General features: G+C 43.1%; 1 protein-coding gene across 5 annotated transcripts in view; it reads left to right on the top strand.

Moving 5' to 3' along the window:
* The window catches only part of RGL1 (ral guanine nucleotide dissociation stimulator like 1), a 144,770-nt gene that overhangs the window by 9,701 nt on the left and 110,192 nt on the right, over positions 1–24,877 (top strand). Inside the window, exons 1-3 of one of the 5 annotated variants that reach the window (XM_082226653.1) lie at positions 20,410–20,427; positions 20,466–20,529; positions 21,461–21,571. In XM_082226653.1, the coding sequence (XP_082082779.1) occupies positions 20,503–20,529; positions 21,461–21,571 (138 nt within the window). In that variant the 5' untranslated portion in view covers positions 20,410–20,427; positions 20,466–20,502. The other 4 variants (XM_082226651.1, XM_082226652.1, XM_082226654.1 and 1 more) reach the window with 4 other exon arrangements.

Genomic DNA, 24,877 nt, shown 5'->3' with positions numbered 1-24,877 from the left:
GAGCGCTTCTAAAGGCGGGCGGCGGTGAGGGAATCCCTTGGACCCCCGCCGAACTTCAAAAGAGCTTCGGGAAGTCCGGCGGGGGGGCCAAGGGATTCCCTCCCAGCCCGCCCCGCTCCGCTGAAGTTTAGAGGGAGCCTGTGGGGGAAAACTCAAAAAAAAATAATCGTTTTGCGAGAAAGGCCCATAGGAAAATTTGTCTTGCGAAGCAGCTAAAAAATCAGAAAACCCTTTCGTCTTGCGCGTTTTTCGTTGAGCGAGGCATTCGTCTTGCGGGGTACCACTGTAATTTTCTTGAGGATTCTTCTTGCAAGTTAGTTAGCTGTGCATCGTCTGTGTTCATGATCACTTCAAGAAGTCATGACATGTGAGCCAAACATTACATCAGAATTGGTCCTTTGCTAATCTGCTTATTCCCTGAAAAAAGATTTTTGCCCTTTCAAAAAGAAACTGTGTCCTATTGTAATGTGATCATGACTGTTTTTGTTATCTCATTTTAAAATCCAATTATCCCTTTAAAAAAAAATCTGCTAAGATTGTAGCTTTATTGTTTTATAGAAATTCTATCTCAGTAAAGTCTTTTTGAAAGGAAGGAAAAAGAGACAGACATAGGCATCAGGGTACAGACTTGGATTTTACATGGTTATAAAATTCATTTGGTCTCAGAATAGGTTTGAGGGTTTTAAATTGGTGCTTTGTCTCTGCTGTTATAACATGCATAAGATCACAGAAAATTGTAGAAACATTTTACTCTTTTAAACAAATAATTAGTCCCTGAAAGTGAGGGAATTGATTATTTTATTTTTCAAAACAAATGTCTAAAACTCAGAAGAGAGTCCTTTCCAGATTTATCTATAGCTCACATTTGTGGGATTTTGTGTCCCTGAAATGTTACGTTGATATAGCAATGGAAATATAGGTGTATATAAGTTAAACAAGAGCAAAACCAAAATATTAGAGAACAATCTGGACAATGAGGAAAGAAAATTACTACAAGAAAAGATGGGCCTTGTCTTTGTGAAAAAAGTTAAATATCTGGGAGTTAAGTTGTCGGGGGAAAATTTGATCTTATATAAAGATAACTATGAGAAATTATGGAATGAAATTAAGAGAGATCTGGAGATTTGGTCGAATTTAAAATTGTCATTAATGGGCTGGATTTTGGTGGTCAATGAATGTATTGTCAAAGATGATGTTTTTGTTTCAAGCCCTCCCAATTATTGACAGTGTGAAATGTTTTAAAGAATGGCAGAAAGTTTTATCTAGATTTATCTGGCAGGGGAATAAACCCAGAATTAAGTATAAACTACTAATGGATTCAAAAGAAAGAGGGTGATTTTCCCTGCCAGATTTGAAGATCTATTTTGAAGCAGCAGCACTCTGCTGGATTAAGGAATGGATACAACTAGAGGATACAGATGTTTTAGATTTGGAGGGATTTGATAATTTGTTTGGATGGCATGCATATTTATGGTATGACAAAGTAAAAGCCCATAATGGCTTTAAAAACCATGTAATTAGGAAATCTCTATATGATGTTTGGATAAAATACAAAGATCTTTTGGAAAGGAAGACACCCAGATGGCTTTCGCCAATGGAGGCAAAGGCCCAGAAAAAATTAAATATGGAAATCAAGTGGTTGAGATATTCAGACTTGTTACTGAAAGATAAAGAAGGATTTAAATTAAAACCATTTGATCAAATTAAAGATAAAATACAGTGGTGCCCCGCAAAACGAATGCTTTGCAAGACGAAAAACCCGCTAGACGAAAGGGTTTTCCGTTTTTCGATGCGCTTCGCAAGACGAATTTCCCTATGGGCTTGCTTCGCAAAACGAAAAAGTCTTGCGAGTCTTGCGATTTTTTCCGCTCCCCCCCTTTTTCTAAGCCGCTAAGCCGCTAATAGCCTTTTAGCAGCTAAGCCACTAAGCCTTTAATAGCCGCTAAACCACTAATAGCGCTAATCCGCTAAGCCACTAATAGGGTTGCTTCGCAAGACGAAAAAACCGCTAGACGAAGAGACTCGCGGAACGGATTATTTTCGTCTTGCGAGGCACCACTGTAAATTGGTTACATTATCACCAGATCAATGAATTGTATAAATTAGATAAGAAAAATGGTTTTGCTTCTGAAAAACCTAAGTTGAAAACGGAGTTGTTGGACTCTAAAGATAAAAATTTGCCTAAAATGTATAATTTATTGTTGGAATGGCAGACAAAAGATGAGCAAGTTAAATCAGTGTTGATAGATTGGGCAAGAGACGTGGGACACAATATAATGTTTGAAGACTGGGAAAGATTGTGGAGGAAAGGGGTCCAGTTCACTGCATGCATGGTGTTAAAGGGAAATATTATGAAAATGATGTATAGATGGTACTTAACCCCTGTAAAATTAGCAAAGATTTATCACAACAGTGATAATCTATGCTGGAAATGTAAAGAAAAGGAGGGTACCTTTTATTATATGTGGTGGACCTGCCACCACATATAACATATGGCTATGAAAGAAGTCTGGGAAAAGATTTATGATGAATTGAAAAAAATGTTGAAATATACATTTATTAAGAAACCAGAGGTCTTCTTCTTGGAATAACAGGTTAGGAATTGCCCAAGAAAGATGTTAAACTGTTTTTGTATGCCACAACTGTGTCAAGAATTTTGTTAGCTAAGAATTGGAAAACACAAGCAGTCCCTACAGTGGAGGAATGGCAGATGAAGATGATGGATTTTTCAGAGCTAGCCGGCCTGACTGGAAGAGTCCACAACCAGAAGGAGGAGGAGTACCATTGGAATGGATGAAATTCAAAGACTATTTAGTTAAATATGTTAAGATAATTTAATTGGAAAAGCTTGCAAACACCAGATAGGTTTAGGATTTAAATATGTAATGTTAGAGTTTAATATGTTTAAAGTTAAAATAGAAAGAAAGATGTTAAGTGATTAAGTTAATTTTATGAGAAAATTGGTTTTGGAAAACTGTTATAATGATATACACTGAAATTCAACTGGGGGATTTGAGGAAGTCACTTAACAATGTTACTAAGATTGGTTTAAATACAGTTGAGATTTTTGTTTGTTTAAATCTTTTTGGAAAATTAATTTAAAAAAATGAAAAAAGAGTATATAGGTATATATAAAACTTTACACTGTGCTTTACACTGTGATAATGGGACCACAATGGGTGGTCAGAGGAAGAAGAGGGAGCAGACTGAGGCGTTGTCATGAGCAGGAAGAGGTGATGGGAGAAAGCAGTGCAGAGTCAGAAGCTGAAGAAACCAAGGAGTCTCCTCCTCTTTGAATTTGTCAAATCCTCTTTGAAAGCCAGCCACATTGGTGGCTCACTCCCTCTCGTGGTTATGAATTCCATAGTTTAACTACTCAGCGTATGAAGAAGCACACCCTTTTGTCTGTCTGAACCTTCCAACATTCAGATTAATTGGATGGCTGTGAGTTCTAGTATTATGAGAGGGATATAAATAAATGGGTCACCACTGACACTATGACTCTTCATTTGGTACAGGAAGCATATAATGATTCCTACAACTATCTGGTTTTCTGAAGCTTTCCCTGGAGGCCACCTGGCACCCTGTTCCTGAAGCATCTGAAACCAAAGAGATCCACAAGGTCCTGATGTATATGGATGATCACATTTCAGTATGGCGTGTATTAGTGATGCGGGAGGTAAGCTGACTGCACGTGATCAGTTATTAACATGAGAGTTTGTGGATAACAAACCAGCAGCATATGTACTCCAGCCCAGGGGCGTAAGAAAGGGGGGGGTGGGGGCCGCCCCAGGTGCCATCATGGAGGGGAGTGACAATTATCAAGGGACAATTACTGCCCTACTAGGGCGGTTCATAAAAAACTTTTTTTAAAAAAATGCCTGCTCCAAAGGTCTTCTCTTACTACACTAGGGATTATATAACTACATATGAAATTTCATGCATATTGGTTACTATCTTGACCCTCCTCCATGAAAATAGCTGTTTATTTGGCCATTTTCTTATGTCGTGAAGGCTGAAATTTCAACAAAGCAGCTGCCTTTGCTAGACTCTTTTCAGGCACCTGCTAAAAGCATTCTTCTTTAGGCAAGCATACCTAGATGCTTAGGAAGTTGAAGTAATTTTAATCTTAATATTTTAGCTTTTGTATGTTTTAAAGTAGTATTGTTAATTTTTCTTGATTTTACTGCTGTTGTGCTGTTGTTTTGGTAAACCACTTTGCAGGTTTTTAAAATTAATTTTATTAAATAAATAAACAATAAATATAAATACAGTAACGCAAGCCAAAACACAATCCATCCTGTAGATTTAAGTATCCGTCCACAGTCGCCTACTTGTTATCAGAGGCTCAGAATCCACATTCCTTTGTAAGAAAACCTGACCTTCCTACGCCTCTGCTCCAGCCTAGAAGGATTTTATAGTAGAGGGCAGTGCTTTTTTCCCCTAATTTTTTTTAGGGTTATTCTCATTTTGACTCAATAAAATAACAATTTTATTGTTCAAATCCGGAAAAATAAATACAGTAAATGGACAAAAGTACAAAGATTCACAAAATGTTTAGGGGTTTTCGTCCCCCTGCGTCCCCCCAGAGAAAGCACTGGTAGAGGATAATAATAATGTAGACTCATGATTCATTTGCAAGTGTGTGGGGTTTTTTAAGTGTACAGCTGGACACAAAACATGCAATTGGGGTGATATTGTACGTTTGGAATGCTGATAATAAACAGCTGTAAAAATGGGGGATGGGGAAACTGACCATGTTGTAAGTGTATCTGTCTGTTAAGCACTTAAATGGCAGACAATGGCAGCCACAGCATGGACCCAAATTATATAAGGGCAGAATGCACTTTTTCCTATCCTTACAACAAACTGCCCAAACCATGTTAGACCACGTTGTTTTTAGTCAGAACCTGCTCTTCTTCACCTTCATCTTTCAGCAAATGATGTTGCCAAACCAAGATAGATTCATAAATGAATTGTGGTAGATAAGAACCACTGATTCCTATGGAGAAACCACCACTGGTCAGGGGGTAAGCAAGGACCAAAGCACACAGGGCGCTCCTGTGTTTGGGGAATATGGAGGTTCACATACAGTTTCTTGTGGGAAATTTATGTAGTTGGGAAATCTGTTTTAAAGAAACACTGTTCCTTTGCTTGGGACTGAAAACAGGAGGAAAGAACCATGTCTTAAAGCACCATCCTATAATGACTACTAGGAAGTAAACCCCATTGAGCTCAGTGGAGCTTACTCTAAAGTAAATGGGTATAGGATGGCAGACCTAATCCTTGCTTGCTTTTGAGTCCTGGCTGAATCCAATGTGTAAAGCAGGGGTCAGCAACTTTTTTCAGCTGTGAGCCGCTCCACCATCCCTCAGTCCTTTGGGGGGCGGCGGACTATATTTTTTTTTGGGGGGGGGAATGGATGAATTCCTTCCTATGCCCCACAGAGATGCATTTTAAATAAAGGAATACATTCTACTCATGTAAAAACACCAGGCAGGCCCCACAAATAACCCAGAGATGCATTTTAAATAAAAGGACACATTCTACTTATGTAAAAACATGCTGATTCCCAGACCGATCGTGGGCCGGATTCAGAAGGTGATTGGGCCACATCCAGCCCATGGACCTTAGGTTGCCTACCCCTGGTGTAAAGCTTTCCCGCTGAAATGTGCTACTACATATTCCCTCTGTTCTCTTACAATAGGAATATTAATTGCTTTGTGTCGTTCCATACACCTTTTTTTTTTTTAACAAAACATGAGACTCACAAAGTGGTTATTAGAGTTGGGCCCCAATTAAAGTGAAATGGGAGGGGTGATGGGCTATTGCTTATCCAAATTAAGAAAAGACAGACTTCAGGCTTGCAGGATCTATTTTCTTTTCTACTACAACCCCAAGAACCACCAACCGGCGCCTGATGCAAAAGATGAACTAAGAATTAAAGAACTTAGAGCCCAGGAATGTTCTTTGAATACTAGAAATAAACAAAGCTCCCAGTCCTCCCACACAGAAATCCCACCCTGGTTACACCAAGCTTTCTTCTTCATTTCAGCAGTATAATTTTGTTGGTAGCGGCAACAATCCTGAATGATTTTTTGTCTTTTTATAGCAAATGGTCATGATAATCAAATGCATTTCATTGGCTTTTAAACTTGTAACCTGTGAGCTAGTGTGTGATTGTGGATGGAGTATCAGTACTAAGCTGGGGTGCAGCTGATTTAGCCAAGTGGCTTTTTGTTGTTTATCAAACAAACCCACAAATACTCAAGCAATGTTCTGGAATTAAATGATTGGACTCAGCTGTATGGGAGTGATAAGGCTCAAGAGAAATGAAGCAAAATTGAAGTTGATTCAGTACTGAAAAATACATCCAGGTGAGGAATGGATTCTAACCATTTTGTGGGGCACTCAGCAGTGTTGTTCAGCCAACAGTAAGGCTTGTATCAGTGGGAGGGAAGCAATTTTCAGTGATTTCCACCCACCCCATGCCTGCCCTGACACTTTGTGGAACAGCCGTAGCTCAATAATAGAGTACAATGTTTTGTATGCAAAAGGTTCAATCCCTGATGTCTTCAGGTGAGGTTGGGAATAAATCCTGGTGAGTCACTGCCAGTCTGTGTTGAAAATACTGAGCTAAATGGACCAATGGTGGATAAGGCAGATTCCTATGTTCCTGGAGCCTTCAACCCTCTGGGGGCAGGTTAAGGAGTGTGGGTGCCTGCAAGGGAAATCACTGTATTTTGTCCCTCTGGTTCATTGACAGAAGCATTAGAAACAACCCATTGAGTTTAATTGGGATGCAGCAAAAATACAACTCATTGCTGGGCTGGTGTAGTTAGCTGAATAGTTTGGAATCGGAAAGGGCTAGGGATGTCTTGCCAATTTTCCACTGGAGACTGCAAGTCGTTTTCTGCTGACTTCAACCAATGTTGGTCTGGGTTGAACTCTAAACTCCCTGTTCCTGTAATAAGATTAACTCCTTTGACACCAGTGGTTTTATACTGAAGCCACTGAGAACACAGTGCAATATCATAGGCGTACAGGGGGCCAGAAAGCTGGGATCGCGCAACTGGATTCTGCAGAGTTTTCTCAGCAAGGACCCTGAAGGGGAAGAAGTGGCTTGCAGCCCATCTGGCCAGACCTTCTGCCTGGGTGAATTAACAGACTGGTGGTGGGTGGAGAGCAAGGGATGAGAAGGCAGGGATGTCACAGATGGGAAAGGAGAGTTATAGCTCAGAGATGGAAGAAAGAAGGAGATGTCTCAGTGCCATGATGCCAGAAGGTGCATCTAGAGCTGCAGGACAGTAGACAACACTACATACGCCATCGGTAGTTGCATATTGGGGAGCTTTTTTTCCTAAGGCCAATTGTATCGCAGAGATTGTGGCTGGGGTGTGGGGAGAGACTAAACCATCCTTCCCCAACCTTGTGCCCTACAGTTGTTCAAGAAAGCAGTCTCTCCTTGGCAGAGAGGGTTCTGTGGTTTGTTGAGTGACTAATGCCTTTGTGACTCATAGTGGCCCTTTTTGCGCTGGAAAGATTAGGAAGGAGTTGGACAAAACATCAGTAAATTATAAGGGAAATTTGGAGGTCTAAATTGAAATATACTGTTTGTAGTTGTGGAGGCTCCCCATTGAAAGTTTTGCTTACAATACATGGTTTTGTTTGTTCAAGTAGATGTTTTGTTTTATATTTTATATTGCCTGTGTTGTATGATTATGTCATGGCCTTTGGCTAGGATAATAAACTTACTGAACTGAACTGAGTACAGCTCCTGTAAGCCGCAGCCAGTATGATCCGTGGTCAGAGATGCTGGGAATTGTGATCCAAAACATTGGGAGGGCTCTAGGTTGGGAAAGGATGAGTTAAACTTCCTCCCTGTGCACCGCAGTCCTGTTGGAAATCATCCACTCCCCAGGCTTAGTATTTACTAACAGCAGCAGCCCCAACCCAGATGTAGTTGCCAACATTTAGTGTCTACTGTAGTTTGACCCCTGGGTTTATCTCTCCTTCAGCTAAGCGAAGGCAGAGGGAAAGGCAATCTGCAAGCAGCAAGAGTAGGCCTTTTGCTAAATCCCAACCCAGAAATTCTTCTAGGGATTGGAAAATGTCACTTGACCTTCTCTCACCTACTGATGGAAAAAGCCTTCCTTGGTTGGTCTCTTCTGCTTCTGCCTTTACTACTAGGTGGTGAAACACAAGTTGAATCTCTGCCTGATGTCCCTTGGCTTAAAGACTGTTATGGGGTCAAGTCTTAACACAGAGGAAGTTAGTTTTGTGAGGGTGGGGCGCTGATTCTTTGGAGGGGCTCAGCCAAAAGAACCTTCAAATGACGTTGAGTAGGAAACAGTTTTATGCCATTTTGAAGGGAGGGGAGGAGGCAGTTCGAGGAATTTTTTTTAAGCTCAAATATGTTCCCATGGAATGTAAAAGGCAAGTGGATAGGGATGTCAAAAGGGGTATTGTTTTATGAATCTTGGTTGGTGTCATTTTTATCAATCCCCACACCTGAGAATGTTGTTATTGTATAAGTTTTAATTCGGATGTCTACTCCAAGAGCACAAAGTTAATTTTAGCATTTAAGCCACAAAAACTGGCCTAGGCATTCAACAAGCCTGTAGGGCTTTGCTTCCTCTACAGCATGTATAAAACTAATCTTTTGAATGGACTGACCTTTTTGGAAGTAATAAAGCTACATGCCTGGCACCTTTGAAATAAGTGATTACTGGAACTGAGTGAGTCAAACTTAAGCCGAGTTATTGCACCTGCATGGATGGGAAGGGACAAAGTCCTTGTGCTTTGAACTAGTTAAATATAAGAAATGTGGGCAAGTATCCAATTCTTGAGCAGAGAGGGAAGGCAAGAAGAGGGTTGATAGCAGAAAAGCTGCTAAACATTAACTTACAATGATGTCCAGGCTTCTTGAGGGAAAGTGTCGCCTGCATAGGAGAGCAACATAGGTACTACTTATGCCTGTGACCTGTCACTTTGCTGCATTAACTCAAAGGGTGTGGCTTGTTACAGTGGTGGGGAGGGCTTGTGGCAACTGCTGTTCATAAATTTATAAAGCTGACAATAGTCCTTTAAGAGGATTAGGCAGTCTGATGGAGCCATCACAGCCCATGATGTACAGTCACTTCTTTTGTCTCATTATTGTCTCCAGTCAGACAGGTTTTACATGTTTTCTGTACCGGTCACAAGTAACGGTAGTGCATCATGCCATCTTCAATTCTCTTTCTCTAGCTTTACTGTTAGTCCAGAATGAGGATGAGGGAGAAATTAAGTTTGGTTTTGAATTTAATGTGAATCCACCATATCTGCACTTTCTAAATCATAGCCAAGTCAGCCAGGTCACAGCTCTCTGTGAAAAGTCACAGTTCTCAAAATTTTGTAACACTATTCTCCAACCAAATAATGTGTACCAAAAATGTGTATATTACGCAACATTATACCGTATTTTTCGCTCTATAACACGCACCAGACCATAACACGCATGTAGTTTTTAGAGGAGGAAAACAAGAAAAAAAATATTCTAAATGAAACAGTGGATGTATGATTTTTGTGGTTCATGCTGTGGCCACAGACATGTGATCTGACAGTGAGTTTGGAGTAGCCCAATGCAAAAATCCTAAGGATCCATGTGGACCCATGCTTTGTAACCATGTTTTTGCACCACTGCGACCCTAGGCAACAGTGGGTGCGTGATTTTTTTGGTGCAGGCTGTAGCCATGGACATGCTATGTTATCTGATGGTGAATTTGGGGTGACCCAGTGCAAAGATCCTGTGGATCCATGCTTTGTAACCACGTTTTTGCACCATTGCAGCCCCAGGCAACAGTGGGTGCGTGATTTTTTTGGTACAGACTGTAGCCATGGACATGTAATGTGATCTGATGGTGAATTTGGGGTGACCCAATGCAAAAATCCTGAGGATCCATGTGGATCCGTGCTTTGTCACCACGTTTTAAATGGGGAGGGAAGGAAAGCAAAAGTCCCCCCCCCACCCAAGCCAGACAGGATATGCGAAGTATGATTTCTTTTTTATTTACAGTATTTCTTTTTTGGCCACCTCTGTCACTGCAACCTTTGCTCTGTGCTTGCACACTTTTGGGCAATAGGGCATGTAACACACTTTTTTTTCATCTGCCAAGATGTAGAAAATCAATTTTAATGTCCCTATATAAAATGCCTAGTGAAGCAGAAGGGTATTACATCAGCCACTGTATTAAGGCTAAACGTTTGAAGAACAGCTCTCTATGGGGGGGGGAGACTAAATTCCATTTTCAATCAATTGTTATTGTGGCAGCAATTATCAGTGTATAGCACACAATGAGGAAAAGAACTTTTAAAAATATATATATAAAACATTCTCACGTTATACTTCTTCAAAGAAGAGTATTAGGCTTTTAATGAAGGGGAGAGGAGAGATGCTGCAATCCTCCTGGCTCAGGAGATTCTGATTTACCAGCCGCGTGTAGAAAGTATAGATTAAGATATTTGATATACAGCATATAAATCCAGAGATTTCCATGTCTCACTCTGCAATCCAGCCTGCTGTTACTTACGAGCAGGGAAGCAGGGTTTCTCTTCCAAACAAGCATGCTGTCTCCCTCCAGCAGTACATTGCTTGGAGAAGCTGTAATTTGGAGGGGGCCTGGGGGCAGGGCTCTCTGCTTTTGGGAAAGAAATGAGAAACCTACCATTGTAAAGCAAAAGTCGTTCCCCCACTACCACCCAAGCCAGCCCTCTCTCTCTCTCTCCTTCTCCCCCACCTGCATGCTTTTCGGCTGCGAGTCCCTAGAGCACGGAGAGGAGGAAGTGGTGGGCTGGAGCCTGCACGCTGTGTGACTAGGGACGATTAGAAGGAAGGACGCGATCCTTTCCTTAACCCTCTGCTTGCCAGGAGGGCAGGGGATTCCCTCCTCTTTGTTGAGTTTGAGCAAACGCAGCAACAGAAGCGGGCGGGCAGTAAGACCCTGAGGCAGAATGCAGGAAAGCTTCCGCCTTCTCTCTTCCCTCCGCCCGCCCGCCCGATCTTATTTTTGCCTGATTTTTGCCAATTTTGCCCCCGAGCTCCGGCGAATGAGCTCCAGGGACCACACATTCGCTCAATAACACGCACAGACATTTCACCTTACTTTTTAGGAGAAAAAATCTGCGTGTTATAGAGCGAAATTTACGGTATGTGTTTTAAAATTGTATATTATATGTGTATAAGAATGCAGCTATTCAAGAAAATAACATACAAAATATACTATTTTAGGGGAAATTGCTTGCAAAAGTACATATATCAGGCAAAATTGCATACAAAAATATTGGGAGGAATCCACACTAAATTTTTAATGAGGACTTTAAAAAAAATCACCATGATCAGAAATGTGGAGAACTGAACTTAAGACTGAAAAAATGAGAAACTGAGAGAAGCTGAAATTGAGAGATAAATCAATCTCTAGGTCTTTCAAGAAAATAAGGGAGCAAAGCAAAAACAGGGAAGGCCTTCTAGCATGAGAACTCCACATCAGTAAAGACTATCCCTACCACCCTTAGGATGTTGGGAAAGATGGAGGGCACAAGGAGAAGGGGACGACAGAGGACGAGATGGTGGGACGGTGTTCTCGAAGCTACCAGCATGAGTTTGACCAAACTGCGGGAGGCAGTGGAAGAAAGGAGTGCCTGGCATGCTCTGGTCCAGGGGGCCACGAAGAGTCGGACACGACTAAACGACTAAACAACAATACCACCCTTAGGCCCCTGTTTGTAGCGTAGATTGGTAGGGATGAAGCCTGTAAGTACTGAAAAATGCAAGGGCCAGATGCTCAAGTCAGAGACACATCCAACTCCACATAGATCCATCCATAAAGACATTTTCCAGCACTGCATAGCATAGATGACTGCTCTGTACATGGGCAAATATATTTATGTACAGCTACACAGAAACTTGTAAATCATTCTGTCTTGTATCATACATTAATGAAAAAATACTCTTGTTTGATTAAAACTAACCCATTATTTAAGAAAAGCATTGGTTTTGAATCCATACCTTTAACAATAATCCCAGCATACTAAAACTATCAAAATACCAGCCCATATCCTTCCCCATTGAATCCTGTTTTACCCTTTCTGGGTGAAATCCAGTAAGTTTCAAAAAGCCTTGACAATTACCTGTTTGCAAAAAATGAATGTCCCTACGGTAGTAAGCTCCCACTGCGAAGCATCCTAAGGCTGCAGTCCAATGCATTAAGCTTCCTTTGAAAACAATGAGGCTACTTTTAAATAGACATGTAGAGGATTGTGCGCTAATCTTTCCCATTCATTTATCTCCACCTGTTAAACTTATGTGTATCAGACTGCTGGTAAAGGCACAGGAGTAGGTTCCAGTGGGGGACAACAACCCCTTTCATCGTAATGTCAGAAAGCACCTGCATTCTAGGGCCTATAAGAACCTGCTGAACAATGACTGTGAAATGGAGACTTACAATTGAATACTCCAGGGTGTGTGGAAGGAGCCTATGTTGTGCTTTACTGCCATGCTAGTCTCACCACTTCTAGACTGGGGCAGTGCTGGCATAGGGTGGAGCCACGGTGTGGGTTTCTCTCATGTGACTTGAGCATCTGATGTTACTTTAAATGGTGTGTGATGGAGCTGTTCGGAATAGAGTAGTTGCTTTGGAAGACGATCATCAGGCATCCGCACAACATGACCAGTCGAACGAAGTTGATGTTGAAGAATCATTGCTTCTTCCAGTACACTGATATTAGTTCACCTGTCTCCCCAAGTGATGTGTAAAATTTTTCGGAGACACCGTTGATGGAAACTTTCAAGGAGTTGGAGATGGCATTTATAAGTGGTCATGTTTCACAAGCATATAGTAAGGTTGGTTTGTAAACAAGCATTTTGGTTTCCCTGCGAATGTCTCGGTCCTCAAACACTCTGCACTTCAATCGGGAGAAAGCCGCACTTGCAGAGCTCAGGCGATGCTGGATTTCGGCATCAATGTTGGCACTTGTGGAACGATAACTGCCTAGGTAGGAGAAGTGATCAATATTTTCCAACGTTACACCATTGAGTTGGATTTGTGGTGCTGCAGAGGGGTTATTTTGTACTCGTTGGTGCAGCACTTTGGTTTTTTGGTTGTTGAGTGATAGGCCAAGCTTTTCGTAAGCTTCTGCAAAGATATTCAGGATTGTTTGGAGGTTACCCTCTGAGTGTGCGCACGCTACAGTCAGCAAAAGACTGTAAAGACTTTAAAGACCGTCTCAAGGCAAATCTTAAAAAATGTAGTATAAACACCAACAATTGGGAAACACTGGCCTGCAAGCACTCCAGTTGGAGAACAGCCTTTACTAAAGGTGTCATGGGCTTTGAAGACACTTGACCTCAGAACGCAAGGGAGAAACGTGCTAGGAGGAAGACACGCTTGGCAGATCCACACCATGCTCAACTCCTGCCCGGAAACCAATGTCCCCACTGTGGAAGGATGTGTGGATCCAGAATTGGCCTCCACAGTCACTTACGGACTCACTGTTAAAACCGTGTTTATGGAAGACAATCTTACTTGGCTATGAGTGATCGCCAAAGAAGAAGAAGATGGAGCTGTCCTTTGGCTGCTCCCGTGATAATGTGGGATGGGGCCACAGGGTGCCAGGGAGATGGCAAGCCAGGGTGGCATTAAATGTAGGAGGTGTATGGATAGGCTAGTAGGTTTTGTTGTGTCCCCCAAGGCTGTAGCAGTCATCTAAATTTGAAAAGAGAAACATTCTCTGTGAGCAGTACCATGCCTGTAGATTGCTTTTTGGTCATTAAGTTTTTGGAAAGCTTGAGCCCAAAAACTAATATGGAAAGAGTGGGGTGGGGGAAGCCTCCCTTACCCACTTCATAGCATTTCTTTAGCTGTCTTATTTTTGCCAGAGTGGTGGGGGGGGGTGCATTCTGAAATTTGGCATGGAAACTGCTCTCGCTGGGAAGTGCTTAGAGTTTTGGCTTTGAATTAAACAAGTTATGAGCCTTGGAAAATCCTGTACTGGGAATGCAATTTATACTTTATCCACAGAGCTTGTCAACTCTACGATTTAAGTTGTGCATGCATGCATAGCTAACCTTATTCTCCAGTGCAAATTATGGAAAGAAGGACTGATGCCTGTGGTGCTCCAGATGCTGTTGGACTTCAGGTGCTCCAGATGCTGGCATGGTCAAGAGTCAGGGGTGATGGGAGATGTAGGAGCAACATCTGGAGGGCCACAGGTTGCCCACCTCTGCCCTAGAAAGCTGCAGTCAAGCTTTCCACTTCCACCCTCCAGCAATGTAGAAGGCAATACTACGTCCCTATGCCTGCACCAACGGCAAGCATGGCATGGAGGTGGAGTTGCCAGTCCGCACTCTTCTCATGGAGAGTCACAGCATGCCAAACCCAATCAAGAATCAGCGTGAATGTATGTAATCTAAATAAATAAGTAGTAGAAATAAATTTCTATATATTGGTGTGCATTAAACAGGTAAATAAATGTGCCAGTTTGGGTGACTGGGTGGTGCTGATTCCATTTCCACTTTTTGGCCCAGGTGTGCACAAATGGCTTTGGGTCCCTGGCCTCCCTTCCTGTCATTTTGGAGACATGTCGGCAGAGGAGGGGAGATGTAGCAAGCTGACTTTTTGCAGTGGGTCAGCTTGAAATGTCACACTGTCATTTTCTTACCCCTTGATGCTGGATGCTGAGCTGGGCTTCTGAGAGTTTGCAGCATTCCCTGTCAAAGGCTTATTCTCACAGTAAGATCAAAATCATCAGTGAAATTGCAGGGGCACACTTCTGTTTAGGCATCTGTCACTGAAATGTGTGTAAAGTATTATGTCCACATCAGTATTTACATGCCATAGAATCATAGAGTTGGAAGAGACCACAAGGGCCATTGAGTCCAACCCCCTGCCAAGCAGGAAACACCACCAGAGCACTCCTGACATATGGTTGTCAAGCCTCTGCTTAAAGACCTCCAAAGAAGGAGACTCCACCACACTCCTTGGCAGCAAATCCCACTGCCAAACAGCTCTTACTGTCTGGTAAGACAGTCATGGTACTTGACACGTACTTACAAGTCATGGTACTTAACACACCAAGAGCCACCGGCCTGTCTCTGCTCAGCTACATTGTCCACCCCCCATTGCGGTTCCCAAAAGTATGCCCTTTTCTGTAATGCCTCAATTAGCTCTCAGTAACAATTTGCTTTATTGTATAATTTTTGTAGCTCCCCAGACTAATATAGACCTCCTACCTCCCTCACTTCTCTGTTTGTTTCTTTGGATGAGAGCAGTAGTGGGCACAACTGGGGAGAATCTAGGGATAATAATTTTTGTAACTGGAAATCTGATTAGTGAATTTTTGGAAGGGGGAGCAATTTGAGGGGGAATCTGGGAAGGAAATTGATGCGTAAAGAGGAAATAGTTTCAGTGCATGGCGCTGGGGTAGAGGAATGCTAATTGGGTTTTTTTATTGCATAAAGACCTAAGAAGATCCTTGCTGGGTCAGACCAAAGTCCCTCTCTGTCCACCATTCTGCTTAACAGCAGCCAGCCTCTCTGGAAACTCATAAGCAAGGCATACAAGTGATGCCCTTGCTAGTCTATTCTTTGTTCCTAGCAAGTGGTATTTCGAGGTAAAGGTAAGTCCAGACAAAGGCGACTGTGGGGCTGAGGGAACTGCTAGGTTGGCAGGAGCTAGGACAGAGAAACAGGAACTCACCCCATCGCAGGGATTCAAACGGCCAACCTTACAATCAAGAGGCTCAGTGGTTTAGACCACAGTACCACCCACATCCCTGGGACGGCAGTTCAAAAGCACACCAGTGCAAGTAGATAAATAGTTACCACTGTGGTGGGAAGGTAACGGGTGTTTCTGTGCGCTCTGGCACTCATAATGGTGTCTTGTTGTGCCAGAAGCGGCTTAGTCCTGCTGGCCACATGACCCAGAAAATTGTGGACAAACGCCAGCTCCCTCAGCCTGAAAGCAAGATGAGCTACATAGTCGTCTTTGACTGGACTTAACCGTTTAGTTACCTTTACCTATTTAGAGATGTACTACCTCTGAACATCTAGGGACGCGGGTGGCGCTGTGGGTTAAACCACAGAGCCTAGGACTTGCCGATCAGAAGGTCGCGGTTCGAATCCCTGCGATGGGGTGAGCTCCCATTGCTTGGTCCCTGCTCCTGCCAACCTAGCAGTTCAAAAGCACATCAAAGTGCAAGTAGATAAATAGGTATTGCTCCAGTGGGAAGGTAAACGGCGTTTCCATGCACTGCTCTGGTTCGCCAGAAGCAGCTTAGTTATGCTGGCCACATGCTGTACACCGCGAGATGAGCACCACAACCCCAGAGTCAGTCACGACTGGACCTAATGGTCAGGGGTCCCTTTACCTTTACCTCTCAACATGGAAGTTCTTTTTACTATTGTATCTGATAGGAGCGGGTTTTATTGGCTGGCTGAGTTTTATGAAAGTGGAGCCATGGAAACGTTTGGGTGGGTAGATGGAACATAGGTTGCCCTCTTTCAGAAGCATTAGCTGTTATTTCTGGTGCAGCGGTGCTTGGGATTCAAGTCGGCAGGTAAGTGGATAAGACTGGTAGAACTAGGATGGTTTTAATGTATATTGGCATTTCAGCCCCCAAGACCTGCCAGAATGCAGCTTTACTAATAGTTGTTGTGGTTTAGTTGTTTAGTCGTGTCCGACTCTTCGTCACCCTATGGACCAGAGCACGCCAGGTACTCCTGTCTTCCACTGCCTCCCTCATGCTGGTCGCTTCGAGAACACTGTCCAACCATCTTGTCCTCTGTCGTCCCCTTCTCCTTGTGCCCTCCATCTTTCCCAGCATCAGGGTCTTTTCTAGGGAGTCTTCTCTTCTCATGAGGTGGCCAAAGTCTTGGAGCCTCAGCTTCACAATCTGTCCTTCCAGTGAGCACTCAGGGCTGATTTCCTTAAGAATGGAGAGGTTTGATCTTCTTGCAGTCCATGGGACTCTCAAGAGTCTCCTCCAGCACCATAATTCAAAAGCATCAATTCTTCGGCGATCGGCCTTCTTTATGGTCCAGCTCTCACTTCCATACATCACTACCCAGAAAACCATGGCTTTAACTATACGGGCCTTTGTTGGCAAGGTGATGTCTCTGCTTTTTAAGATGCTGTCTAGGTTTGTCATTGCTTTACTAATTAAATCCACCAAAGAACACCTAGCTGACTTCCAGTGTCTTCTGGAATATGGATCCTAAACATTTGTTCAATATCAAAGTGCCAGAAACCATTTATTTATTCCAAACTGAACATTATCATGGATTATATCAAATCTTTGAAAATAAAAGCCCTTATTTGTTTTTTTTTAAATTGAAAACTTGTAAAGTTGGACTATGGCCAGCCTCCCTGGAGTGGGAGTCCTATAATATTGAGGTCATGACACGTGACATCTCATGCCTGAGCTCAGAGACCTTCAAATTGTATTCCTACTTAGATGCTGGTAAATGTATCCTTCTGACTTTCCTTTCAGAGTAGGGAAAGAAGCTCCGTGATTTCCTTGCTCTCAACTGCTGTGGTAATTACACAGTTGGCTTTGGGTCTAGCAATTTTGTGAGACATGTATGTACTTATTGTTACTGTTTTCCCCAAGGCTATTTCAAAGAATCATTAAAAGTAGTTCTAGGAAATGGATAAACCAGAGATATTGAAAATCCCAGTTCTAATCAAGTAAACATTTCAGATTACCAGATAAGACTATTATGTTTTTTTATCTTGCTCTGGACTTGCTCTCTCTACAGTGCAATAGCTCATAGACTCATTCTAAGCTCTTCCTACAAGCCAATTCAGACACTTCCTTTACCTCCAGCTGACCAAGGGCATTTGAGAACAAAGAAATGAAATGTCTTGTTCCCTGCTTCCCTTGCCTTCAGAAGTTTCTTGGAACTCCATTAGACCAGAAAATACCTTTTATAAATTAGAGTAAATTAGTGCCTACAAATAGTTAAGGATGGATGATCCTGTATAGTCAAAATATTAAGTATAGCCAAAATAATATAGATAGCTAAATTAATGCATTTTAAAAGGGGAAATGCTCATCTGTTTAAATTCTGGCAAGTGTTCATAAAATTTTGGCATAGGGTTAAATCTTGATAAAATATAGACAATACTGATTCAGTTATTTGATTAATTTGAGGTTGTGTGTGATTTTAGAGCCAAAAGAAATTTATCTGAGTAAGCTCAGGTCCCCTAATGAATACCCAGTATGTCTGTTAAATCAATTTAGCAGAGCTAATAACTGGTGCTTCAAAATGCTACATTGTGGTATTTGTCAATTCCATCTTTACTTGATGAGGCCGAGTGGACAGCCTTATTTTCTGCTAGGGGCTGCATTGCCAGCAGTGAGCAGACCAAGAACCAAGGGTGGATGGAGCCAGAGACAAAAGTATTTTGGATTAACTAATCCAGAATAAAGAGCACCCTGTCTCAATTTTCACCATGGCTATGCCACATTGTAATTCCCAATTCTTTGCAAATCTGCTCAGAAGTCAGTCTCAGGTCTGATGGGGTTTGCCTCAAATAAATTATACTGTAGATTTTTTTAAAAAGTGCAACAGACCAGCGCTGCTCCTGTCGTGGAAACACCTAAATTTTTGGTGTTCACAGAGTGTGTACAAACTCTTGTCTTTTTTCTTAATTCTGACATACTTTATTTAATCATCTTCATGTGATGACCTCCAGGCTTTTAATGTTTGAAAGAAAAGAAAATTAATGTTTTTTCAACTTGGATGCAACTTTACTGTGCGGTCTAGATCCATCTTGATTTGTGGTGCCCTATTGTAAACAGTAAGGCTACTGGCTATAACTGAGCTACTGACTTTGGGTGTGTTTTTTCAAAGTAGAACACTTTTCGCGCCTCCAGATATTTTATTTCTTAGAAACAAATTGTTGGGTCATTATCTAATCATTTCCACTGCAGTCTTCCAAATATCTACTCAGAAGTCAGCCACACTGAGTTTTACTTTCCTGATTCCTGTACCTGCAAGGACAAATTTTATATTGTAAACTGCCCTGAGATATTTGGATGAAGGGCAGCATAGAAATTTATTTATTTAATTAATTATGTTTTCTTTTTAATACATCTGTTTTGTGCAAAAACAGCTCTGCACATAAGAGCTGTTTTTAAAATAAAAATACTGTGAACCTGCCTTCAGCAGCAACTGGTGGAAAAAAATCAGGCATCATCCTTTGCTTTGATCTTATAGAAAGAAAGTGAAAATGGTGGGTGCGACAATAGATGGCACTCAGCAAAATGTCACCGCACAAAAAGCCCACCCACACAATACACTTCAGTGTATCCACTGTCATGTAATGTGTGATTTTATATTGGATTTTCTCCCCTTTTTGGATTATCCACAAAGTGGGAAAATCTGAATTTAGCAAGGGGAAAGTACAGACTCCCACTTGGATGAGGAGGACATTGTGTGGGTGCTTGCAATCAATCAATCAATCAATCAATCAAAAAAACACAAACTATTTCAAATCCATATTAGCCTTTGGGCTTTTCCAGCATTGCCAGGAACATCCCCCCCCCCCATGGGGAAGGTTATCATCCAGCCTGGAGAACTCAAAAGGCTTACTACCCTTGTGTGACATTTTAGCTGGTCCTAATGAAGGTGTTTCCCTACTGCTACTTTTGCATTTCCTGCGTTGCTTTTTGGGAAGTTTGATTCCTTATATATTCAGGGTCTAACAGCATTTTCCCACGTGAGACTTCCTTAATGCAGATGTGAAGCCTTCATGTGTAATCTCTGCAGTGTATGTTTGATCTCTGTTCTGTTGCACATGAGCCATATTTGTGTGTGCCACAGTCAGTGTGAAAAAGTTGAATGGCACTTTCAGCTTCAGAAGTTGTGGAAATGCTCTTACTCTTTCCCTCCCCCTTTCCATCCCTTCAGCTCCGAACCCGGTGATCATTTGGATAAAGTCAGGGCTCAAGACTAATTATTGGGTGAACTCTCAAGACTAGCGCCTTCCCTTTTTTCTGTGGCTTTTGCTGACTGGCGCCTCCTTCACCAGGTGCATGACTTTGGGGAGCTTGAAGATGCCTTGGAAGATGGGCTTCTTCCTCCTCTTCCCTTAGCAGCGCCACTTTCCCTCGTGAGCCCCTCGCGGGGGTCGCTCAGATTGAACTATCTGACGTGTCCAGAGAAGAGAAGTGGAGTTGCCCCCCCCCCCGCTTCTCTTGGGGTCCCTGGCGCCGCGCCGGAGAGGCCGAGAGCTGCTTTCTGGCTTGGAAGCCCCGAAAGAGAAGCATCAACAGGAAAGCCTGACCTCACTCTCTCTCGCTCTCTCTCTGTGTGTGTGTGTCGGGGCGGAGTCTGCGCGCCGCGCTGCTGGCTCGGGGTGGTGCTGCCTGCCGGGGCCGCGGAGCGCCGAGCAGAGGGGCCGGGAAGAGCCGCGGGCCGGAGCGCCATGCCCCTTCCAAGGGCCGCGGAGGAGAAGGCTCAGGATGAAACTGCTCGGGAGAGCTAAAATGGTAATTTCCCAAGGCTTCTCTTTGAGGCAGCGAGGGGAAGCGGACATGTCCTTCCCTCTCTCCCCCCGGCTGGCTCTGCAGCAGTAATTTCAAGTCTCTTTGCAGAACCTTTCCTGCTGCCGCTTAGTGGGACTCGCTATTGTTAAAACGATGCTTCTCTGCAAACTAATGAACTTTTCTGTCGCTGCGCTCGGTGTGGGAAGGAACGGGGGGGGGCGGGAAACAGTAGGAAAGGAAGCTAGCAGGACAGACTTTTTGATAAACTGGGGATGTTTTCTTCCTTGGTCAGCCACAAAGAGCTGCTTAAATCTGTATTAATCAGCAAACCCAGAGGTTTGTTGCAGAGCAGATTTCCAATCCAGTTTAAGAGATGTTATGATAGTTTTTCCTCTCAGCTTTCTGGCATGTGTGACTTAAAAAACAAACAAACTTTGGTGGACATCACTAAGACGGATAACCCTTGCACATCCTGAAAAAATATTAAAATGAAGATTTACTGTAATTTACATGCCTGTTAGAGGACTCTCTGTCTTTCTGAGTAATTAATTATTTTAAACGTGCAGCTATCTCTGCAGTGATAAAAGTCATGATAATGCTCGTTGGTAGTAAGTCGGGAGCATTTCCTTGTGAAAAGACATGGCAAAACTATTTGAAATATGTGCAGTCCTAGCCGATTGTGTGTGGTGGGGACGGGGGAAAGCTAAGTGGAAACTCATGGTCTCCTGATCCCACAGGCGAGAAGGGCTTGCCAAGTATATCCCAGAGATCAGCCTCGCTTGGCAAGTGTCTTGTCTTCGTCTGTGATAGTTGTATTTTGCTTTGTACCCCTTGGGCTGTGCAGTCAGCCCTCAGCAACAAGTTCTGCAGCTGTTGGTGGAAACAACCTGTTGTTGTTGTTTTAAGTCAAGCGTTTGTTTTCTTCCTGCGGCAGAGCTCAATTCAGGATTGGGGTGAAGAGGTAGAGGAAGGCGCAGTTTACCATGTCACCCTCAAAAGAGTGCAGATTCAACAGGCTGCTAATAAAGGAGCAAGATGGCTAGGGGTGAGTAAAAAAAAAGTTTAAAAAATGTCAGATTGGCATCTTGTACAAATGCTTGGTGGACTTTGGAGTCCTGGTTGAAAGAGCTGAAGTCCAAGTGTACTCTGAAATGGTGCCAAAGCCTGATTTTAACATTAAAATTCTTGCTGGTTTCCTTTTGCATTTGGTTCTTCATCTCTGAGCACAAGACCTGAAATTTAAGAATCTGGGTGAACTGTAGCATCGATGCAGCTTTTACACACACACACACACACACACACACACACAATCACCACCGTTGTAATGCATATAGGGATTTAAATTTGGGTTTCTCTGGGGTGTTTTTTTTAAGAGAGGGGGGAATAGCTCAGTGGTTGTGTGCAGGCTTTGCAGAAGGTCCCACATTCAAACCCTGGCATGTCGTGTTGGACAATTTTCTGATGGCAGGGCTGGGACAGAGCTGTGCCAGAGACTTTAGAGAGCTGTTGCCAATCCAAGTACACTATTCTGGGCTAGGTAGACCAAGTGCCAGGTATATAAAAGTTCCCATTTGTTTTGAACTGGATACTGCAGCATTCGCCAACCTGGTGCCCTCTAGCTGTTTTGTACTACAACTTCCACCTGCCCCTGCCAGTGAAGACTGGAATATAATATTCCTCCAGATAATGATATTGAGAACACACTGATAAAGCCAGGCAGACTTTGGCCTTGCCAGTCTTTAGACGGGGAACTTCTGAGCTCCCCCCACCATGCAACCCCAAAGAAGAGTGGATATATGTGTAACTTCCTCTGTTCTTTCCATAGTGCAGAGTTGGGCATTTTTATTTGTGCTTACACATCTGATGTGTAGAAAAGGCTACTCTTCTGCAGAAGTTTCAAGCCCGTAAAAATGCACAACTACCTAGTGCTAAGCCTTATATGGCAGGGGTGGGGACTCCAGTTCCCATCAGTCTCAGCTGGTATCGCTAATGGTCAGGGAGGGTGGGGATTGGAGTTCAGTGGTATCTGGAAGAGGACCATGCTGGCTGCCCCTGAGGTTCTCAATCTCGGCTCTGCTGGACTTGGTGAGAGCTTGTATTAAATGACAGCTTTCCAACACCCACTGGCAGAGGAAGAGGTGGGGGGGAGCGCACTGCCCCCGGCAGCACGTTCCCGGTGGGGTGCCATCGCGGCTGGCCACGCCACACCCCCGGGATGCACGCTAGTCCTGCCCCTCCTTCTCTCTCCGCCCCCCCCCCCGGTGTCAGAGCATGAAGTTCCGCCACTGCCAACACCAACCATTGTTCTGGTAAAATGTATGATCTTTCTTACTGTTTCTTACCCTTTGGTATTAACAAGGCAGCCACTGCATATTGCTACTCTTCAGTTATCCTGATGATTTTATAGAAACTGAGAATCTTCCCAATGGGATCGGTTGCTTTGGAATGATTACTACTTGGACCATGCCCCAAGCGCTCCACCCCTGTACCCGCCAGACATGTCAGATGCCCATGCTCAACTAAGGGTGTGTAAGACTTACTAATGCAGAGAGGCAGCCTTGTGCAATATGTGCATGTAGTGCCCATATGAGAAAGGTATCTAATGTGAGGCTTAGTCCAACTAACATCCTAAGGGCCACAGGTCCTGCATTCCTTCCTGCCACAGAGTGATAGGCTACATAGAGGCACCTTGTCTGGATATGGCTTACGTTATATTTTACAGAGAGGCTTGAATTATTTCCATCTTGGTATGTGAAATGCAATTTTGGTTTCTTTGGTATTTTTATTGTCTTGTCTTGTAAGGGTTTAAGCAGCTTGGTTGCTTTAAGCTGTCTCAAGTGTCCATTTCAAAAAAAGGCAGGCAATGAATAAATGCAATAATACATATTTAATCACTTGGAAGTTGCCTTGAGTGCAGTATAGCATAAAGATCTTATTTTCAAGCATTTGTTTATTGTGAATATAAAAAATGCCTTCTATGGGAAAGCTCAACAAAAATTAGCTTGGATTTTCAGTTCTGTGCATCTTTCTCTCTCCTTTTTAACATCTCTACCTGATAAATATTTTAAGGAACATTGGAACTTAAATACAATTCTTGTCAGGTGGACTACGTTATGAAGCAACATGGCCAGGCAATATTACCAAGTTCCCTCCAGTGCATCTAAGATAGTGCTGGGAATGTCCCTCTCTTTTCATATTCCTAAGAAGTACACAGCGTTCTCAGATGAACAGATGACTTCAAATCTGCTTCCTTTGCAGTGGCAGGTTTCCCATCTTTGCCTCCTGCTTTTAGTAGGGATTGGTTGGGCGGGGGGATAAAATATTTGAATATGTGTCACAGATGACAGCTTTTGCTGGGGTAAAAGGCCATTGAGAGTGGCACTCTGTCCTGTAGCAGAATTAAAAAAAAAATACCAAGGAGGGAATTTTTAAAGACTGCTTTTGTCTGCTTTAATTCGGAGTCTCGGAGCACAGGGTTGTGCTTCAGCCTCAAGGGCCATGCTGGAAAGGCATCTTGAAGCAAAGGGTGGCAGCTAATTTACATTCCAGTTATTGAACAACAGAATTGGCATGGACATTGTATATCACTGACAGTAGATAAATCTAGTCTTGAGACTGAGCCTTGAATCCAGCTTTTTGTGTGTGTTGGAGGATTGAAGCCATCCACCCCAGTAGGCTTCCAAACTGTGGGCTCAACAACATAGCTGATAGATGTTGATAGGGACTGTTCAGTTCTGTGGAAGAAGGAGAGAGTGGATGACAAAACATGGTGGGGTGTGGAAGCACCTCTGCGCCTTGCATGCAGTCAGAATGAGATAAGTTGCATTTCTCCTGCTTTCACGGTGACAGGATTTCATAGGAACACGGGAAGCTGCCTTAAACCAGGTCAAACCATTGGTTCACCTAGCTTTGTACTGCCAACACTAAGTGGCAGGGCTTCCCACAGTTTGTCTCTCTAACGCTGCATGGAGATGCCAGGGACATTTTGCATGCAAAGCATGTGCTCTACCACTGAGCTATGACCCTAAAGCATGTGCTCTACCACTGAGCTATGACCCTAAAGCATGTGCTCTACTACTGAGCTATGCTAAAGGAGAGAAAGGAGCTCAGCATGGCCAACACACTTGTGAACTGGGGGGGGGGGGATATAATGTTTTCTTTCCAGCTGTGGCAGCAATACTCTTAGTTAGCAGCAGGATTTGCTCTACATAGTGCACTCTTTCTAAACAGAGATGCATTTGCTCATGTGGGTTCTATTTCATGGTCCTGGCAGTGACAACGACAGAACTGGAACCATGACAGAAAAGGGAAGCCCAGTTGGCTTTGCAATGTATATATGATTCTGCTTTGT

This window comes from Podarcis vaucheri, assembly GCF_965113315.1.
Source record: "Podarcis vaucheri genome assembly, chromosome: 6".
NCBI lineage: Eukaryota > Metazoa > Chordata > Lepidosauria > Squamata > Lacertidae > Podarcis > Podarcis vaucheri.
This window is presented reverse-complemented; position numbering and strand designations above follow the sequence as displayed.